We start from the raw sequence: 20,388 nt of genomic DNA, 5'->3' as shown, positions 1-20,388 counted from the left end.
GAACATTATCTAAAGCAAATCTGAAGCAAAAAAATAGTATAGATACATCTTCCATATATGTCATTGAATATATTATGCAACAACATGCTACTATTATCACTACTACTCATTTTGCCTCCGAATTTGTTTCATTACAGCCAATAATTTATTCCAACTTTCAGGTATTTCCCATCTCTCCCCTTTTAGTTCTTCTATTTTTCTCTCTTCCATAACCACTATAAAATATGTTAATAACCAATAATCACAACAATTTTTGTTTTTATTGTGTTGTTTATTCAAACTCTATATTTGTGCAGATTTTGCTACTTAAACCGACATTGCCGTGGCGTACATCATTTTAAGATGAAGCACAACTTTTATCTAACTTTCAAACATGCTACTACAACAAATACTACCCATCTTCCCTTGGAATTTGTTGAGTTACAACCAATAATTTATTCATTTAAACCAACCTCCGTCTGCAACTGTCAATATAAACCAACCTCTTAGGGATTTGTAACGGGTTGCCGAACAAGAAGAAGAAGAAAGCCGCCATGGGGAGAAGTAAGCACTTCCATCAAACTATTCTTAATTTCATTGTTTCGTCGTTTCTCCACGAATACATATAAGTGATTCATATTAATTCTTATTTGCTTATGAGTTTAAAATTTTTTGTTCATACGTATTTCTCTTTTTATTGTCTTGCATATGTATTCCGATGGTTTAATGCTTTTGATTGTTAAGAATAATTAAATCTCTTTTAACTTTTTGTTCATAACATTAGTTTGGTTAGTTTTTCACTTTATATAATCTAGCGTGAAAAATAAAATTATGTGAAGTACGATGAGGGATTAGTTTTTGTTGCATGGGTAGCGTGAATATGAGGGGTGGGGTTTTTGTTCCTTTGTGCTTGCATGCTGCCCAAATGGCGCAGGGAATGATATGTGGGGTTAACCTTTAAGTTACTTTACAGATAACCTCAAATATTATGTTTTCTTTATGGCCACAAATTTTTCCTTTTTATTGTTTTAAAATATAATTGGATGTCGTAAGAAATGAATAGTAAGACACAATATAATTTTAGTTAATGTGAGATAAAATTGTCTATCATAGTCATAGAAATATATTGTTATAAAAAATAGTATTTTGACAATCAAAATGTAATAATTATTTGTTATTTGTTTTTTATAGATTTTTTATTATGTGTTTAAAGATAAAAATTAAATGAGAAATATTGATTTTTTATGAGATTATGGAATTTTATATGTTGAATGATACAAAGTTACAAACTCAATTTAGTTTCCTTTTTCCCTTTATGGTGGAAAGTTTTTTCTTGGTTTGATATATACTCAAATGTGAATGGTTCATGAATACATGAATAGTAGATGATATATTAACACAAGTCTCTTATATTAAACTCATTTTATATTAAACATTATTATGGTTAACACAAGCTTTATTAGTTTGGTTAGTTTTTAAATTATTTTACCCTAATTATGCCCTTTTCTTACAAAAATAATTGTGAGTCACCCAATTATTTTAGTGTTCAATTTAAAAAATGAACATTACACCAATCGAATAAATTCTACTACATATTTTAACTATTTAGCACAACATAATATATTTAAGATTTAAGTATACATGATATACGTTACAAACGTTCGGAAAGCGGGTTGACAGGCACGGTAGTGCCTGTCAACACGCTAGTTATAATAAAATAAAATGTTATAATATAAAGTATCTTCAATAAAAAATATAATATAAAATATACTTAATAAAAAAATATATTCTAATTCTCCAAAATAAAATATATAAATTTTGAATTGACATCGTAAAAGTATGAATCTAGGCTAGCATGCATGAAGTGCATTTCACTACTAATATATCTATATCTATACTATATATAAAGTCAAAACATGAAATAACTTCCCTCATGGTGTAATTTTCATTTCCTATATTGCCCTTGACATTATTTATTTTTTACAAAAAAACTATATAATCCTAAGCAACTACCACTAATACATTAATTAACCACATATCTCACCTTAAATTAAACATTATCATAAACACACAAAAAATATATTATATAAAAATTGAATATGTAGTATCACACAATATTCGCCGGCAGGCACGAAGTGCCTGTACACACTAGTATTATATAAAGGCAAAACATGTCTAAGGGGCATATAAGTAATTAAACATGTGTAATTTCTATATCTCAATTTTACCCTTACTACTATATAAATGTAAAATATATATAAATGACATTCAAGTAATTGAACATGCATAATTTCATTAAATTATATTTATATACGTAAATGGTCATAATTGTATTTGTAACATATACAACGCAAATAATTTTGCAATAATTGGATGCATAAAATGACTCAAGATGTTTATATGATTACATTTACTTTTTAAATGAATAACATATTATATTTTTTGAAACATTAACAAACTAAACAACTTAACCCTTTCTATATTCCCTATACATTTTATATGATTATCTCATATTCATCTTTGATCCAATTTTCTCAGATAAGAAATGTCACACTTTTGAATAGGTATCAAAATACAATTAAATCAAAAATTAAAAGTTTATTCTTCATTGGAAGATATTTCTATTGTAATAATTTATATCACATAGACTTTACACTCAATCTCAAATTATAGTCTAACTTATTATAATATCATGTATAATTAAATATTTAAAAATTATAATATCATATATAAATTTCTGAAATAAAATATATAAATATTAAATATTTAATACTTGAAAATAAGAATGTGGGTGAGCAAATGTCTATCGACACGAATAAGAATGTGGGTGAGCAAATGTCTATCGACACGATAGTATATAATAAAAACCAAAATCATTATATCATTGTTGAAGAATCTAACAATCTTTTTGCGGGCAGAGCATACAAATTTTGCCCATATACCCATTTCGTCCGACATGTTTTGTCCACTAAATTTGCGGACATTTTCGTTGGGCATGTGGGTAGCCCGTACACATAATTTAAGGAAAAGTAAACAATTTTAAATAAGTTATGATGTAATGTGATTTTTAATCCTTAAAATAATTATAATATAATGTGATTTGTTAAACTTCGTATAAAATATCAAAAAATTTGTTAATTTTTTTATCTTCAACTACTTTATTTAATTTAATTTCAATTATTATATGAATTTTTTATTCTTTTTAATTATTCAACAATGTTTGCGGGTCACCCGCAAGTCCATTAACCCGTTTTAAAACAGACATGACATTAAATTTTGTCCATTAACCAATGCGGACATGCCCACATCCGCTTAAATTTTTGCGGATATTTTCATGCACGAGTTAAACGGGTCGGGCGGCTCGTTTTGCCATCTCTACTTCAACCAACCCCCACTTGTTAACATTTTGACTAGTTTTCACACAAATTCAAAAAATCCTTAGTATCATTAAATTTAATACCAATCACACATATTTTTCTAAAATTTCCACCACTCCTCTATTTTTCACTCCATTAGCTAATAACTTTCTCATTTAATCAAATTTTTAGTATAACTAAATGTAATTAATCTTTTGGGTCGTTGTTATCTCTCCCACTAAATATTATCCACATAAATTAAACTTTGAAGTAAGAGAAAAAATATATATACACTAATAATATATAAGTTTTATACATTGTCAACCGTTATAAATTTCATTCGAATCAATTAATAGAATATTTAGGTAATAAAATTGAATTAGTGTGTGGATATGGTAATCACGAGTGAGTAATAAACTAATAATACCACTTGATCCTTGCCTCTCAATCTCGTTTGCTTCTCACACACTCACACTAACATCATGACTTCCACCGTCATCCTCCGCCGTAGAACCACCGTCGTTTTCTTCGCTCTCCTCATCTCCTCCGTCAACTCCTTCTACCTTCCCGGCGTCGCTCCTCGCGATTTCCTAACTGTAACCTTCTCATCTCTCTATCTCTTTCTTTCTTCATTTCCGCTTTTCTTTTCGTTATCTCTTCCAATATCTCGATCTGCTTCTTAGATCTACGGTTTTAGATCTGATTTGTTCACTGTTTCCTTTGCTCTAATCGATTTTATGAATCGTTTATATGGTCTGCTTTGGTTTCAATTTAGGATATAGTGTAATATTTGTTTGATTCAGTAGTCTAAAAATGGAACTGCAGATCTTCGTTTTTAGCTTTGAGATATTTCATCACTGTTTCAATTTCAATGGTGTATAATATAATGTGATGATTGGTGAAAGAAACTTGATTATGTTTGATTTGATAGGTTATTCACACGGAAAATGTATGTTAGGTTGATTTTTGAACTTCTGTTGATTTGGATGAATTTGGTTAGATTTGTAGCATTTTATGTTAGTTTTGTTGATTTTTGTTGGTTTCTAGTTATATAATTTGTGTAAGGGATGGATTTTGGGGCGAGCGTTTTATTACTAAAGTACATTCCCAGAAATGTTTGCTACATGCATATTTAGGATGGGTTCCTTAAAACCAGGGTAAACCATTGTTTTCACTTTGACCCAATTCCAGTCATTGATTTTGTTTTCATCCAATGGAATTTGTGATTTTGGTCACTGGAAATGGGTTTACACTTTACACTGGTCTAAACGTACCCCCAGCCACATAGCCGAAAGTCGGGGCGCAGCACCCCCACCTGTTTATGTGTGTGTCTGGCACCTATCTGATTTTTCTTGGATCCGTCCTGTATGTACTTTATGATATTTACTTATTGTTTCTTCTGTGGAATCAGGGTGACCCGCTCTCTGTCAAAGTGAACAAGTTATCATCTACCAAGACTCAACTTCCATATGACTACTACTTTTTGAAGTATTGTAAACCTTCCAAGATTGTAAACAATGCTGAAAATTTGGGAGAGGTTCTTCGTGGTGATCGAATTGAGAACTCGATATATACGGTGGGCATCTGTTGCTGCATCCTTCTTTCAATGTTTTACTTGAATGGATGAGGATTAAAGGCAGTGATTGTTGTTTCTTGTAATGTCAAACTAAAGATGTTTTTATTCTTTCAGTTTCAAATGAGGAAGGAACGGTCTTGTACTGTTGCCTGTCATGTAACATTGGATGCTGAATCTGCCAAGAATTTTAAAGAGAAAATTGATGATGAGTATCGAGTAAACATGTATGTGATAAATATATTAGAATCCAGAGTCGTTATGTATCATTTGAGTTCATGTTCTTCCCTTTTAAGATTTCTTGGCAAGTTGTCTGCTTCCCTATATCTTTCTACTTTGTGTCCCTGTGACCCTTAAAGCTTTTAATTGTATATGCAGGATTTTGGATAACCTTCCAGTTGCTGTTCTTAGACAAAGGCTGGATGGAAGTCAATCAACAACATATGAACATGGTTTTCGTGTTGGGTTCAGAGGAAATTATCAAGGGGTATAACTCAGTAATAAGTTCTGTTTGGATGTCCAAGTATTACTGTTTATTCCCCAATTCTTATAAATTTGCAATCTTTATACAGAGCAAGGAGGAGAAATATTTTATCAATAACCACTTGAGTTTTAGAGTCATGTATCACAAGGATTCTGAAACTGATTCTGCCCGTATTGTTGGATTTGAGGTCACACCAAACAGGTCTTGTTCTTTTCTCATCTCTCTCTCTCTGTTTAAGGGGTCTTGCATTCTTATCTTGGGAATTGGCATAACATGGTTGAACTTTGTTGGGTTGTATATTTTGTATATGGAATATGGTGTTGTTGGAAAGAAAGCAAAATGAAGCAGATTAGTTGGATGATTCTCTAATAGATCTTTACATTCATTGTGATGTTGCTTTCGTTTGAAGATAAAAATGAAACCAATTAGTTGGATGATTCTCCAATAGATCTTTCCCTTCTTCTTTGTGATGTTGCTTTTGTTTGAAAATAAATGTTTTTTAATAGACATCTTTAATATGGAATCTTAGATACTCATGTCCTCTTTCCCGCCTTCCTGGTAGGTGTTTTATGTTATGCATTAGTGCATGTTTATATGTGCTTAATTTTTTTGTCTAAAATAAAGAGCTTGTATATCTGATTGCTTTGTTATTGTATTTCAAATGATTCCTTAATATTTGTTCTCTCTCATCTGAATTCTGTAACTGTGGACAGTATCAATCATGAATACAAGGAGTGGGATGACAAGAATCCACAGGTAACAACATGTAATAAAGACACTAAGAATTTGATGCAAGGTAGTACTGTCCCACAAGAAGTTGATTCAAACAAGGATATCGTATTTACATATGATGTTTCCTTTAAGGTATTACCGATTGTAAACTTGACTACTCTTCAATTTTCACCTCATTCCTTATCTGATAGTATAAACTGAGCTTACCCATTTTTTCAGGAAAGCGAGATCAAATGGGCATCACGGTGGGACACATATCTTTTAATGAATGATGATCAGATCCACTGGTTCTCCATCATTAACTCTCTGATGATTGTTCTTTTCCTTTCTGGAATGGTGGCAATGATCATGATGAGAACTCTCTACAGAGACATTACCAATTATAACCAGCTAGAAACCCAAGATGAGGCACAAGAAGAAACTGGGTGGAAACTTGTCCATGGAGATGTTTTCAGGCCGCCAATCAATTCAAATTTGCTTTGTGTTTATGTCGGCACTGGTGTTCAGCTCTTTGCAATGGCACTTGTGACAATGATATTTGCTTTGCTAGGGTTCTTGTCTCCATCTAATCGGGGAGGTCTCATGACTGCAATGGTTCTGTTGTGGGTTTTTATGGGTTTATTCGCTGGCTACTCATCAGCACGTTTGTACAAGATGTTCAAGGGCACAGAGTGGAAGAGGAATACCTTGAAAACTGCATTTATGTTTCCAGGCATTCTTTTCGCTGTCTTCTTTGTGCTGAATGCCTTAATCTGGGGGGAACAGTCTTCAGGGGCAGTCCCTTTCGGAACAATGTTTGCTCTAGTCTGCCTATGGTTCGGTATATCGGTACCCTTGGTCTTTTTGGGTAGTTACTTGGGTTTCAAAAAACCAGCAATTGAAGATCCTGTGAAGACTAATAAAATTCCGAGGCAGGTACCTGAACAGGCATGGTATATGAAACCTGTCTTCTCCATTCTTATTGGAGGCATTCTGCCATTTGGTGCTGTTTTTATCGAGCTCTTCTTTATCTTGACATCAATATGGCTGAACCAATTTTACTACATCTTCGGCTTCCTCTTCATAGTGTTTGTTATCCTACTAATCACCTGTGCCGAGATTACGATTGTCCTCTGCTACTTCCAATTATGCAGTGAAGACTACAATTGGTGGTGGAGATCTTACCTCACCGCTGGGTCATCAGCTCTGTACCTTTTCCTCTACTCGATCTTCTACTTCTTTACCAAACTGGAGATTACAAAGCTCGTCTCAGGCATGCTTTACTTTGGATATATGATAATCGTTTCATATGCCTTCTTTGTATTGACTGGAACTATTAGCTTCTATGCTTGCTTCTGGTTTGTCCGCAAGATCTACTCTTCTGTGAAGATCGACTGATTACGAGAGCATTGTGTAGTGGCAGAGTATAAGATGAACACCGAACCCGAAAAGCTGTAGGAATGTGAGGAATGGAAGCAAATACTGCAGGGAAGTTTTATTCCCTCTCCCTTGAAAATGACCCTTTTGTTGATTTGTTATAGAGTAGCAGTTGTACTGGTAATTTTTTACTGTTCAAATATTATTGTAGTAGTTTCTGAAACAAATGAGATAGTGATGTCTGTATAATTTGATATGTTCATGTCACAACATAGTGATGTGCTATTCTATCAGCAATTACTCATCTACTGATTAATGCAAACCCTACAAAATGAAACCAACAACTGTTCTTAGCTAATTATCAAACTCCACCCCTTTTGAATTGCATGTACTTGGTATTAGTTTTATAAGGATCATCTTCACCATGCAGCATGCACAACCAGACCTAAAAAAAGTTATTGGGCTAATTTGTTTCAAGTGGTTGAAGTTTATTGTGTAAAACAAAATAGTCATAACTTTTTTTCTTTCTAAAATAGTGGGAAATTAGGGGGGAATTAGTCTCAAATATTATTTATTAACTGTGTTGACAAGCATAAGTAGCACTTGAGCAAAATTCAAGAGAAGCCATGCAATTAAGACCCTAAATTAAAATAAAGAAATCACCAGAATCCAAACTTGAGTTTCATTATTTTTTTATATAACTAAAATTGAAGTCGACTTCACTGTATTGGTTTTTTGTACTACTATACCTTTGGGTAAATATCAGTGTTGTGAATACACAAATGTAACCTTTGGTTTATCCTGAAATCTAATGAATTGGTCCACATATTTATATGGTATAATATTTATATTGATTATGCAATCATATCGGCCAAAATTAGTCATACCAATTGCTTTTTATGAAAATGTTGATGCGGAGGATTAAACAAAAGTAAAACATTTGTTTATATTCTAAGACAATCTACCACATAGTGATAAATTTTGTATTAACAAATGGTATATATAAAGAGAGTAACACTTATAAATTGTTAGTGTAAAGATTCATATACAGTCAATTTATCATACATCATGCATTTGCATTATTTTGAGAATGATAGACTAACAATGTATAAAACTTTTATATTGTCAATGCATATATTATTTTTCCATACATTAAAGTAATTATTGTCTTCTTTATTAATTTTTTAACATTAATATTATTATAATATATCACCATATTAGCACTTGACCAATTTAATGAAATAGTACTAAATAAGCTTTACCAGGGGAGTGAACATGAAGTGAAGCATAAGGTATGCAATATAACATGGTATATGAAGGTTAAGGAGGTGGCTGGTGGGGGTGGCATAACATGCAACTGTTTCATCTAAATACTTCTCTCTATTCATGTTTATTTAGTTATTTATGAGAATAAACAATCTTATTATTAATAAGTTATATTTTAATATTACTAAAATTATGACATGTATCATAATTAATAACTTTTTATAAAAAAATCTAAAAACTAAAAGGTAGGATACATATTATAATTTTAATAGGTAATAATATAATTTATGTCTTGACATGAGGAGTTATTTTACTTCTAGCCAATTGACTATAGATAAAAGAATTGTTTTAAACATGGTCTCATCCTAAATGTTGACTAAATGTTTTTTTTGTTCCTTCTACCCTAAGAATGTAGCACCCAATTATTGAAGACCAGATGTAGGGATCACTTAATTAGATTGTCTTTCTGAAAATAGTATTTTCATACATATTAGAGATGGAACTATTAACATCATGTATGATATATATGCCAACTATATTGGGCCTAATCCATAAGGGCTTACCTATAATTTGATAATTATTATAAAATAATCATAATTTATTTAAAATATAGTAAACTTATTAAAATGGAAAAATAAAATTTTCACTAAAATAATCATCATTTGGATTCAATAAAAATACAAAACATTAAATTAACATAATAGATATTAAGCATCTAATTAAATGTTACATAAATAATATAATCTAAGAAAAAATTATTTATAATATACACTGATTTTAAAATAAGGGAAAGAAGGTTAATACTTAATTGTAATAATAAATAAGTTGGAGATAATAGATAAGGGAATGTATATACTATTTTAATAGTGTCAGTATTGTAGTATTATAATTAGACCAAAAAATTAGAGATTTGATTCCTGCGAGCGATATTTATTGAGAGAGACAATCATACATCCCAAAAAATTAATTCCTCTCTAAAAAAATGAAAAGATACTTTTGGTAGTATAAGAAAAAATTGTAACCGAAGCTCAAATAAAGTCTTGTAGAGAAAAAAATAGTACTATAATTTTTTCACTTTTCTCAAACCACTAGAACTTTTGGGATGCCAAACAACCTTGAAAACTCAAATATGTTTGAAAGTTCCAAATGCTTTTGTAGCTTCTCCAAGAATTGCTAAACATAACCCAAAAGGTTGATTAGTGACCAAATTCTGACACAACTAAGATCACTTTTGCATCTTAAAATCACTATATTATAATTTAAAAGCTAGTATATTTTTATCATCATTTTTCATACACCATTTAATCTCTTCCTTTCATATCTATCATCAATAGCATTTCTGTCTTTATCTCTCTCTTCTGCACTTCCTATGCCATTTTTTTCTTTCTAAAACCAGCAATTTTCCCTATTTGTGGATCTCTTTATGTTAGTTTCATTTTCAATTGGTTTTGAAATAATATTTTATCATGATATCAAAGTCTAGCTTCTCTCCGGTTGTTATGGGCCCAAAATTGTTTTTTTAATCATGAGCCAAAAAATGTTCTTTAATCATAAGCCGAAAGTAATCATTCATCTAGTCCGATATACTTATGTTGAAGAGACATATTAGGAAATAAGTCTTACACAGTCTACCTCATTCTCTTAGACATGATTTACAATATTTTTCACATTCTCAATTAATTTTATGATGAAACCTCAACACTAAACATTTTTGTAAGTGCTGTCACTTACAGGTCAACAAACTTACCCTTCAATATGGGTTACAAGATTCAAACTCAAGCCTTTATAAGAATTGAGCTGAATCTTTAACAACTAGACTATTGATACTTAAATAATATGTTTAGTTTTGATTCAATTCAATAGTATAATTGTTTTTCTCTTTTAAAGCTCTTTCAATTGTAACTATACCAAATCAAAATTCAAATACATATAAATTACAACATTTTTTATCATGCAGAAGCCAAAGCATGAAAGTAAAGAAACAATAATAATATATTGAAAACAAAATGTGACTTAACTTAATAGGCCTGATCTTATTATCACAGAGAAGTTTCTTACAAGTAGAAAGCAATTGTATTAAATTGCTTTCCATGCACCTTACAATGGAAAATTATAAAGTTACATGAAACATGAGGCTTCACACAAACCAAAAACATTAGCACATGGACTCAAATGTATTCATCTCAATGTGCATCAAACAACTTTTTTAACCTTACTTAACTTATGCATATCAAAGCCGAACGCTTAGAGTTTATCTGCGAGTTGAGTTTTATAGGGGAATTAAGAGAAAGTGAAGGCTTTAGAGCGATGAAATACACTTTTGAGATTACTCTGAAATCTTTCATTTCTCTTCTTTCCCCTCTAAAATCCGACTCACAAATAGATCCTTATATACACATACCCACAATCATCCCAACAATCTCTACAGGCTTTCAACCAGATGGTGTGTTGTATTCTTTTGCAACTTCACCCTGATGAAGCCAAAATTAATGGTGGTAATGATCTATAGAAGTGTATACTTAGAATCCGTTTACAAGTTGAATTTCGAAGGGAAATGAACGGGAATGTAAGGCTCCAGAGTCATGAAATACAATTATGAGATGACTTTGAAGTTTTCTATTTCCCTTCCTTCTCCTCCAAAATTCAATTCGCAAACAAACCTTTAGTTGACTCCAAAAACTTAGTATTGAAGTATAAATAATATGGAACCTTTACTCCATTTATTTTATGTGGTTGAAAAGTGATTAAGTGCAAATGGCTTCCACTGAGAGTTTCTTCATTACATTGGGACATGGATCTCCTCCAAACATTTCAGGTGACACTGTCACTGTGCACAAGCTCTGCCCAACACAGTTCTGCACCAATAAAAAGTCATTATTAATTAATTATGAACTGAGTAAAAGGTGCCATAAACATAAAAATTATCTTTTGTACTTCAAATATTTTTTTTGTACTACTAAGGTTATCCCTCACCCAATGGGTAAGTAACTAATCTCTTTCAGGGTGTGTGACTGCCATTCCCAACAAGTGTTACCCCAGGAATCAAATCCTTGACTTTTCGGTCTTTCTAGGCATCTGGCGAATCTTATATCACTAGATCAATGCCTTGTTAGTAAAAGATAAAAGTTGTCCCTTTCATTTTTGTCAAGTACTTTTGAGACAAGATTTGTTGTCCTTTTGATTTTTGTCAAGTACTTTTGAGATGCATGTACATATAAAACATAAAAAGTAAGTGAAAGATAGAAAACAAAGTAATAGTCATACCCTTTGAAAGGCATCATATGAATTATGTGCATGACAACTTCCTTCATGGTAGTTTCCACAAGACCCTATTGGAGTTCCAAAGCTAGCAAATTTGATTGATGAGATTTTCTGTCCCGGACCACATGACAAATGCGCTTTCGGTCTCACAGGTATGCTAACTTTGCCAGAAGATTGCATCTGATAACTTACAAGATTTGGCTGCCACTCATAAATATCAGCACATACACTATCTATATCCCTTCTAACCAAAAATATACCATTCGGGTCGCCACCTAATTCCTCGAACACAACCAATAAATTTCCGGTCGGCTTCAGCCATGAATGAGGAACATGGTACCTGAAATCAGCAGCCAGTAATTAAGTTATCTATAGTTTCTCAACAGCATTGAATGAAACTTCAGAGCAAGGTCTATAATTCTCACCATCTTTGAGATGCTTCGCCGCAGTTACTTGTGCATTTCTTCTCATCATAATTTCCTGCATAGTTACAGTATTCACAAGAACCGGATGCTTTATAAGCAGGCCAATAGCGGCCTATGTTCTGTCCATTTATCCACACTTGACCCTTGCCCATACCGCCCATGTCTAAAGCCAATGGTGCAACTCCGATCGGAGCATCAAAAGTAGTCTGTAGTAATGTAAAACATTGTTAAGAATAGGTATATAAACAAATTTTGAAGTAAAGCCGAAACAAATGTTTCTGTAAATACTAACATACTAACATTTGCCTATAAAAAAATGTTTCTGTAAATTTTGAAGGTTATAGAGGTTTGGTGATACTTACTTTGTACCAAGTCAATGGATGCCTTCGAGAAGCTAAAAATCCCTGAAGCCACTCAACAGAGGAACTTCCACTAAGAGAATGAAGACTCAAGGCTTCACCTTTAAGACCAACCTATATGAAAATGCAATCAAGTAAATCTCAAGCAAACTGAAGCAACGAAAAAGTGTCGGCGCAATGGATGTCTTAAGAACCTTGTAAGACCATTTCTGCCAAGTTAAGTCCCTTCTTCCATCATTGAGACCATCTAATGTAACTGGACCAAGAACACCAGCATTCCATTTCTCAAAATGTGGACCAACATTCTGTATGAAAATAACATGAACTCAGTGAGTAAATATTATTCACATTCATAACCCCACTCATGCTTCGAAAAAAAACATATTTGTGTGCAAATGCAGGGTTGAATCTGACAACATAGATAGATAGATAGATAGATCAATAGATAGATATAGAGGACTGACCGGGAGCCCAACTGCAACGCTTAGCAGAGAGATTTTGTTAACACCGGCTCTAAGATGCACACTTTCACTAAAGGTCAGTTTAGGGATGTCTAAGCTTCCATATGCAGATCCTGACCAATTGAAGAAAAATAATTAGCTTAATTTATCAAAGATGAAGCTGAAGCTATTGGACAATTGTTATCTTCCAACATAAAAAAGTGTTCTTAGACTGTTTCAACATGATTGTCAAGAAAGAATGGCAATAATATCCATAGTGTTTCACACCAAGCATTGGAATAACTACTCAATAATATCTTTCATATATTGCTTCCATGCAATGATCTAATTCATTGAATTCTCAAAAGTATACATCAACTACTTATAAGGACCCCCCCCTAAGAAAAATACAACCATAGAAATTGAATATTTGTAACTATTCTTAAAGCAAATTGTTTTCAGTAGTTGAAACTGAAATAAACTAGTGTCACGGAAATTGTGCAAACCAGAAGTATGCTACTCACCTGACAGCTGACCATTGACAAAAACATGCAAAGCATGTCCAGCAGATGATACTGTAAGGGCAGGACTCTTTCCGTTCCACAAAAACCCTTCGTTCGAATTGATCACAACACTGTCAAGAAAGAGAACAAGAGAAGTACTCAATGTTGAGAAACCCAAATGAATAATAAAATTTATTAAGTGTTACAACCAATGATTGTAAGAGAAGGAAAAAGAGTAGTTTGATTGCAGAGTTATATGCCACTCACTCTGTAGAGTACCATAAGTAGTCAGATAAATCTCTTGTTGTGTTTAACTGTTCCAATAGGCCAACCAGAGTGAATGAACTATCATCAGTTGAGGTTGTTTCTTCATTGAATGCACTCCAAGAGAGTCCTCCATGAATAGGAATACGAGTCATCTTCATTTGTGCGCTCTGGGAACCAACCTGCATAGTGATTTGGAATAATCATTTTTTCGTGAAATCTGCCACTAGAAAATTATCGAAAATAGTACACTTTTCTTCACTGTACATGAAACTTCATCCAAACAAGAACATTAAAGTTTAAATAAGACACCAAATGAAGGACTCTTTCCCTTTCATATATGTCTTCATGCAGAAAAGTCAATATTTTAGACATCACTACTTTTGCATATTATCAAGGTTTTAGATAGCGATTGCGGTTTCATGGTTTCGGAAACTCCTAAAAACTTGACATTTCAGACAATGACAGGAAAGTTCAGCTATAATTGTGGTCGTGGTACAGTTTCGGTATTAACGTCTGTAACTGTCGCAGACCCAGAATTAAAACCTTACATATTATTAACCATTAAAGAAGGATATCCAATCGGATTCAATTGCATAGACTTGATCATGCTCTACATTATTAAACTAACCATTATAAGATATAAATAACCTAGCTCAAGTCATCTGAAATATAAGCCTATTTATTTTTTCCTCACCCTTGCAGTGTTATAAACAGTGTGCTTGCAGTCCGGAAGAATGCTTATAGACCAAGGAGGCAAGTTGTAACGTGAATTTCCAAATGCTACCGTTGCATAAGACCACGAGTTATAATTTGCAAGAAATGCAGCACAACCTCCAGCCTTATATTTAAAGACATGAGCCTGTACAATGGTGATAAAAGATATACATTCAGTTAAGTTACAAAGCATTTTAGATAGGATTGATAGTTCTCAGATACCTAAAGCATTTCGGTTTAGTTATACCTCTTGATAGTTTCCGAGCCATGTTACGGTAGGATCTCCAGATACTAAAGCAGGTTCACAGAGTTTTATTGCTCTGTGTAAATCCTTTAGATGACCCCACTTTGGCTGCCTGAGAAGTCCTGCATAGAGGGAAAATGGCATATAACTCAAATGTGGAGCAATACCATAGAATGAAAATATCATATTTGTTATTCATAAGAATCACAAAGAATAAGAAGTGCATACCATATTCATCAAGAGGTGCATCATAATCATAGCTTGTAGCAATAAAGGGACCACCGGCGGTTCGGCCAAAATTTGTTCCCCCGTGATACTGAAATGAATAAAAGAAAGGGAGTGAGTTGAACAAAAAAGAGCGAACCTACACATCGAAATCATATAACATCAAAAGTTACCATGTAATAATTGACAAATGATCCTCCCTTCTGGATAAACTTTGCAACCGAAAATGCCAAGTCCTCAGCAGGTCTATGAGGAACTGGACCTCCGAACTCGGTAAACCTGTAAGTTTAAAAGAGGAACATATGCAGTGAAAGTCAGCAATTTCCTTAGCTTGTATGGTTCTTATTCTTAGGGAAACTTAGGAAGTAAGTAACAATGAGCCAAATACAAAGACAAATTTAGTATACCAGCCAGTCCAAGCTTCTGTCCACATCTTTGGTTTGTAAGCTTTATTTGGAGAGAAATAATCACAATAGAAGCCGTTACAAGTGTTAATCTGCAAAATGTTATATTGAAATTAAAAGCTGAAAACATTGGAGTCATAAAGGATTGTACCAACAAGGAAAATAATAGAAGATTCAGATATGACTGTGGCTGAAAGTCAACACATTATCTTCAAAAAAATGGTTTTTTGCATGCAAATGAAATGTTATCTCCCATGAGAATAATATATTTTTTCTCCTCATCACAACTCACTATTAATAATTAACAAAGGTGTCAGATTCTGGATTTTCAGCACTAGTAATGAGGATAATTTCATTAAAGTTATGATGCTCAATAGCCAGACATGGTAATTAGAAGAGTGTCAGATACCGCTATTAGCAATATGAACACCAAGGTTTTAAATAACTGTTTAGGTAGTGGTTTCAGAAACTTCGAAAAGTTTCGGACAATTGCATCCACAATTGCGGTCGAGATACAGTTTTGGAGACTCTCAAAACCTTGATATATCAGCGTCTATAACAGGCACCGACTCAGATTTAAAACCTTGATAGACACAACACACTCGCTAAGAGGGTTAGACTCGGTGCAACACTAAGGTTGCTTACCTTATGCACTGAGCCGCTCACAATGTCTAGTTTCCACACCAAGGAAAAAGAACATCATGAATAGAGAAGAAGTCTATAAAAGGTAAAAACAACTTTCTTAATAAGGTAAGAATCAGCTGAACTTACAATAGGATCAGGAGCATCATCTTGCTTGCACATGACCCACGGAACTCCGGTACCAAGTCCGAGAGCCATATTTGCTGCCCACTGAGTATAGGCTTGACCAGGAGCACCAATTTCATACTCCATAGGTCCATATTCATTTTCAATCTATACAAAACCAATGATCAAAAAGGCAATAAATACTCTTAGTATATATCTAATATCTCCATTTTTACTCAATGAATGACAAGCTTATAAATTAAATACATAAAAATCTACAAGAAAATATAAATTAACTGAAACACGTTACTGAATTAAGCAAAAGGTAGCAGCATAATATTTTATCTACCTGAGATAGAATTATTGGACCACCCTGAGACTCATATAGCCTTTCTGCTTTCATGATATTCACAATCTTTGTGGTAAATTTTTGCATTTGAAACTTCATTACAGATAAAAAAAGTTATTAGAAGGTAAAGTAATACCAATAACTAATAACACCAAAGAAAGTTTTTAAGGTATAATAATGACAGTCATCACCAACAAGGTGTTGGTCTAGTGATATAAGGCTCCACTATCTCCAGAAAGACCAAAAGATCAAATGTTTAATTCCTGAGAAGGACACTTATTGGGAGGGGCGTCCACCCACCCGAAAAGTGATTAGTTCCTTATCCATATGGTGAGGGGATACCCTTGGTAATACGAAAAAAAAAATGACAGTTATCTCACCTTAAATGGTCCATTGTTTGTTCTGAAGTCGATACCTGGAATGTACTTGAGCCAAACAGGGAAACCACTGAAAAATCAATCAGATAAGGCAATTAAGATATTTGCAAAGTTCACAAATGAACAAAGACTTTTTCCAAGTAATGTGGAAAGTTAAACCCTTCCATTACCCAAAGTTCCATTCAGCACAGACATAAGGACCAATCCTAAGGTGAACATAAAGACCTGCTTGCTGCACCAGCTTTATGAACTTCACAAGATCATAGTTCCCCTCAAAATAATACTACAGTAATAATAAGAAAAAGAACATTGATTAGTTCAGGCCACAAAGAGGACGTTTGTTTAAAATTCTAAACCAACTCGACATTTGTTCGAAACTCGGCTCGTTATTTAGCTCGATAAACTTGGTTCATAAACCAAACAAATCGAATTTGAGCCAAAAATTAAATACTTAAATTCGTTAAATAAACAAGTCGAACTTGAGTTTGTAGAGTTTGACTCGTTAGATTCATGAGTTGGTTGTTGGATCAATTATATATCTATATATATATATATGTGTACGTAGATATATATGTGTGCCTATATATATATGGAGTGATTCTGGTAAGAACAGTGCGCTATTGTGAGAATTTAATCTAATTTGAACGGTCAAAATTAAAAGATACATGATAAATAATAAAGAAAAAATCTTTAATTGTATATACTAAATAGATAATGAGCTAACGAACTAAACTAATCGAACTTATGAGTTGAACTAAACAATTTGTAAACTTTTGATGAATCAAACTGACTTTGAGTTGACGAGTCAAATCGAACAGTTCACAAACTTCAATTGAGTTGAATTCGAGTTCAAAACATAACTCGTTTTAAATTCGAATCGAGTTTCATACTGAGCAAATTTTCATCAAGCCGAAATGAGTTGAGTTCTTGTTCGACTCAATTTGTTTCTCCTATACATAAAAAGTGTTTTTTAAAGAAAAAATTTAAGCAAACATGCCATATAATGTTTTTTGAAAAAAACTGAACTTTTCAATCAGTGTAACTCTGTAAGTAAAGGTAGCAGCCTTTTTCATTACTTTGCCAGGTGCAGGTTCATGCCCATTCCAGAAAACATAAGTCTGAATCACATCCAAACCTCCTTCCTTGGCCTTTTGGATGAGACCTGGCCACATCTGAAAAACAACAACCAATGAAAACCACAAAACTTAGGAATGCATATATTTAAAAAGGAGTAAATACATATTTTAGTCCTCATGTTTTTCAATATTATCGGTTTTGTTTCTAAAAAATTAAAAAAATTAAAATGATCACAAAATACTTCAAATGTGAATCACATTAGTTCTTTTTAAGATCAAATTACTCTTCGTCGGGCTATGAAGCACGAATACTGATACGTGTGTCGGGTACGATACTTATCCGATACGTCGACATATATTTTTTCCAAAATACAGGATACGTTCAGGGATACGCGTATAAAATAATAAAAACACATAAAATATGATAAAATTATAAGTGTAAATCAAAATATCCAAAGTAAAAAATATAATGAAAATTTAAAATCACTACCCTCCATGACAAATCTATCTTATTCTATTTTAATGAAAACGAATCTATCCTAAAATTATTGCCCTTCATAACAAATATATTTTATCTTATTTTAATAAAAACAAATATATGTTATCATGTTTTATTGGAAATGAATCTATTTTATCCTGTTTTATTGGAAACGAATCTATATATCTTATATTTACTGAAAACGAATCCATATATCATATATTTTATTGAAAACGAATCGGATACGTATCTTTAATATTTATTTTTTTAATTTTTGGATACTTTATGAATATGTATCTTTCAAATATAGTAAAATATGCTAAAAAAAACTAATTTAACAAATATTTGAAATTCCTTAGAGACTATTTTGAGTTTTCCAATTTTTGAAGGATCAAAACATTGATAACTAAGAAGAAACTTGAAGATACCCATTTGGTAAAAAAAGCCAAAAACAAAGAAGCATGAAGAACATACCTGAGGGGTGCTTCTGGGGTAATGAATGGATCCAGAGAGCAGTATTTTTCTTTGTCCATTGATGGTAATAGCATTATGGTCATATGAAACAGAAGCAGAAACATGACTGCTCAGTGAAAATGATAGCACCACTAGAACAAGTAGCATATTCCTCCACATTATGAGCTTGAAACCCATGATATAGCAATGTATTATAAAGTATAAACCTTTTCTCTCTCTCAGTAATAACACTTCAAACACTTTATTCTATGCTTCAATGCATAGAAAGAAAGGGAAATGCAAGGTGGTGTTTTGGAGTTGGCTACTACTTCTTGTTTTTGTGTATCAAGTGAATGAAGAGATGAATAGTTTGAAGAATGGTGTGAAAGGAAGAGAACAAAAGTAGAAAATGTGAGAGTTAGAAACAATGTTTATGTTCCATGTTTGTTGTTGAAAAATGGAAGTGGTTTGAAGCTGCTTTTATAACAAGTGAAAAGTGAGAGAGTGTATGGTCTTTGTAAGAGAATGGGGTCCACTTATCAGGGAGCTTTGGCTTTCTCACCTCGTTCTTACTCTATCCAATCAAAATCCTCTCTCTTTTTCTTTCTTTATTTTATTTTATTAACATTCATGTAAAAAGAGTTTATTATGAATGCTGTATTTTTTTTATGAAAAAAAATATAGGTTTGTTATATAAATGTAATATTTATTATTGTTTTTGTTTTTTATTCATCATTATTAATGTAAGATTTTATTTAAAATATAGTTTGAAACAACATGTATTTGTTTATTTTTATTAGCTAGCCCACTAAACAGAGCATGGATTATTGGAGACTTCAAGTGACCTCTGAATAATCTACTTCATCATTTCATCCCCTCTTAGTGATAAAATATTGAATAACTCTTTTAATTATAATTAAAAAATATGTATGTATTGATAGTATAAAAGTTTTTATACTATTATTATATATCTATCATTTATTTTTAATTATTATTTATTCTTAAATAAAAATAATGAAAATAAATAATAGAAATGTATGACTGTATATAAATTTTTATACTGTCAATACATAAATATTACACTCTTAAAAATATGTATTTTATTTCCTTCTAAAGTTAACTTTTAAACAAATTATAGTGTCGTTGTATAATAGAAAGGGAATGGGATTGTATAAACCAAAAAAATTAATGGTTCATATTTTAATATTCGTAAATAATAGTAAATTATCAAATTCTTTCTCTATCTCACATTCTAATATTATGCTCTCAAATACTAAAGATATCCATTTCTAATAGAAAGAGGGGTGAAAGAAAAGAATG

At 32.2% G+C, this 20,388-nt stretch overlaps 2 protein-coding genes across 3 annotated transcripts; one reads left to right on the top strand and one right to left on the bottom strand.

The window, feature by feature from the left end:
• Positions 3,740–7,786, top strand: LOC109347856 (transmembrane 9 superfamily member 7). Its single transcript, XM_019587950.1, has 7 exons — positions 3,740–3,931; positions 4,747–4,911; positions 5,026–5,135; positions 5,287–5,395; positions 5,481–5,593; positions 6,106–6,256; positions 6,344–7,786. The coding sequence occupies exons 1-7, from the start codon at positions 3,818–3,820 to the stop codon at positions 7,499–7,501; spliced, it is 1,920 nt and encodes a 639-aa protein (XP_019443495.1). The 5' UTR covers positions 3,740–3,817; the 3' UTR covers positions 7,502–7,786.
• Positions 10,756–19,516, bottom strand: LOC109347855 (beta-galactosidase 1-like). Of its 2 annotated transcripts, none has more exons than XR_002107663.1 (20): positions 19,090–19,516; positions 18,138–18,233; positions 17,232–17,344; positions 17,065–17,131; positions 16,685–16,777; positions 16,360–16,503; positions 15,592–15,680; positions 15,358–15,463; positions 15,188–15,275; positions 14,963–15,081; positions 14,696–14,860; positions 14,002–14,180; positions 13,756–13,865; positions 13,256–13,365; positions 12,986–13,096; positions 12,795–12,905; positions 12,433–12,638; positions 12,011–12,347; positions 11,407–11,601; positions 10,756–11,264 (listed from the first exon to the last, which is right to left on the bottom strand). XR_002107663.1 is itself a non-coding variant. In XM_019587949.1 (20 exons), the coding sequence occupies exons 2-20, from the start codon at positions 19,264–19,266 to the stop codon at positions 11,491–11,493; spliced, it is 2,532 nt and encodes an 843-aa protein (XP_019443494.1). In that variant the 5' UTR covers positions 19,267–19,338; positions 19,377–19,516; the 3' UTR covers positions 11,420–11,490. The 2 variants fall into 2 exon arrangements, 1 of the variants encoding a protein (XP_019443494.1); XM_019587949.1 differs by lacking the exon at positions 10,756–11,264 and having other exon boundaries at positions 11,420–11,601; positions 19,090–19,338; positions 19,377–19,516.

The sequence above is a fragment of the Lupinus angustifolius genome, chromosome LG05, assembly GCF_001865875.1.
Source record: "Lupinus angustifolius cultivar Tanjil chromosome LG05, LupAngTanjil_v1.0, whole genome shotgun sequence".
In the NCBI taxonomy this organism is placed as follows: Eukaryota; Viridiplantae; Streptophyta; class Magnoliopsida; order Fabales; family Fabaceae; genus Lupinus; species Lupinus angustifolius.
This window is presented reverse-complemented; position numbering and strand designations above follow the sequence as displayed.

Excerpts from the sequence above, each read along its gene's own strand:
- LOC109347855 (XM_019587949.1), bottom strand. The coding sequence starts at position 19,266 with ATGGGTTTCAAGCTCATAATGTGGAGGAATATGCTACTTGTTCTAGTG. Across the intron at positions 16,504-16,684 it reads GTCCAATAATTCTATCTCAG|ATTGAAAATGAATATGGACC; the intron begins GTAGATAAAATA and ends GGTTTTGTATAG. Across the intron at positions 13,866-14,001 it reads TACTTATGGTACTCTACAGA|TGTTGTGATCAATTCGAACG; the intron begins GTGAGTGGCATA and ends CTTTCTTGACAG.
- LOC109347856 (XM_019587950.1), top strand. The coding sequence starts at position 3,818 with ATGACTTCCACCGTCATCCTCCGCCGTAGAACCACCGTCGTTTTCTTC. Across the intron at positions 5,396-5,480 it reads TCAGAGGAAATTATCAAGGG|AGCAAGGAGGAGAAATATTT; the intron begins GTATAACTCAGT and ends ATCTTTATACAG. Across the intron at positions 6,257-6,343 it reads CATATGATGTTTCCTTTAAG|GAAAGCGAGATCAAATGGGC; the intron begins GTATTACCGATT and ends CCATTTTTTCAG.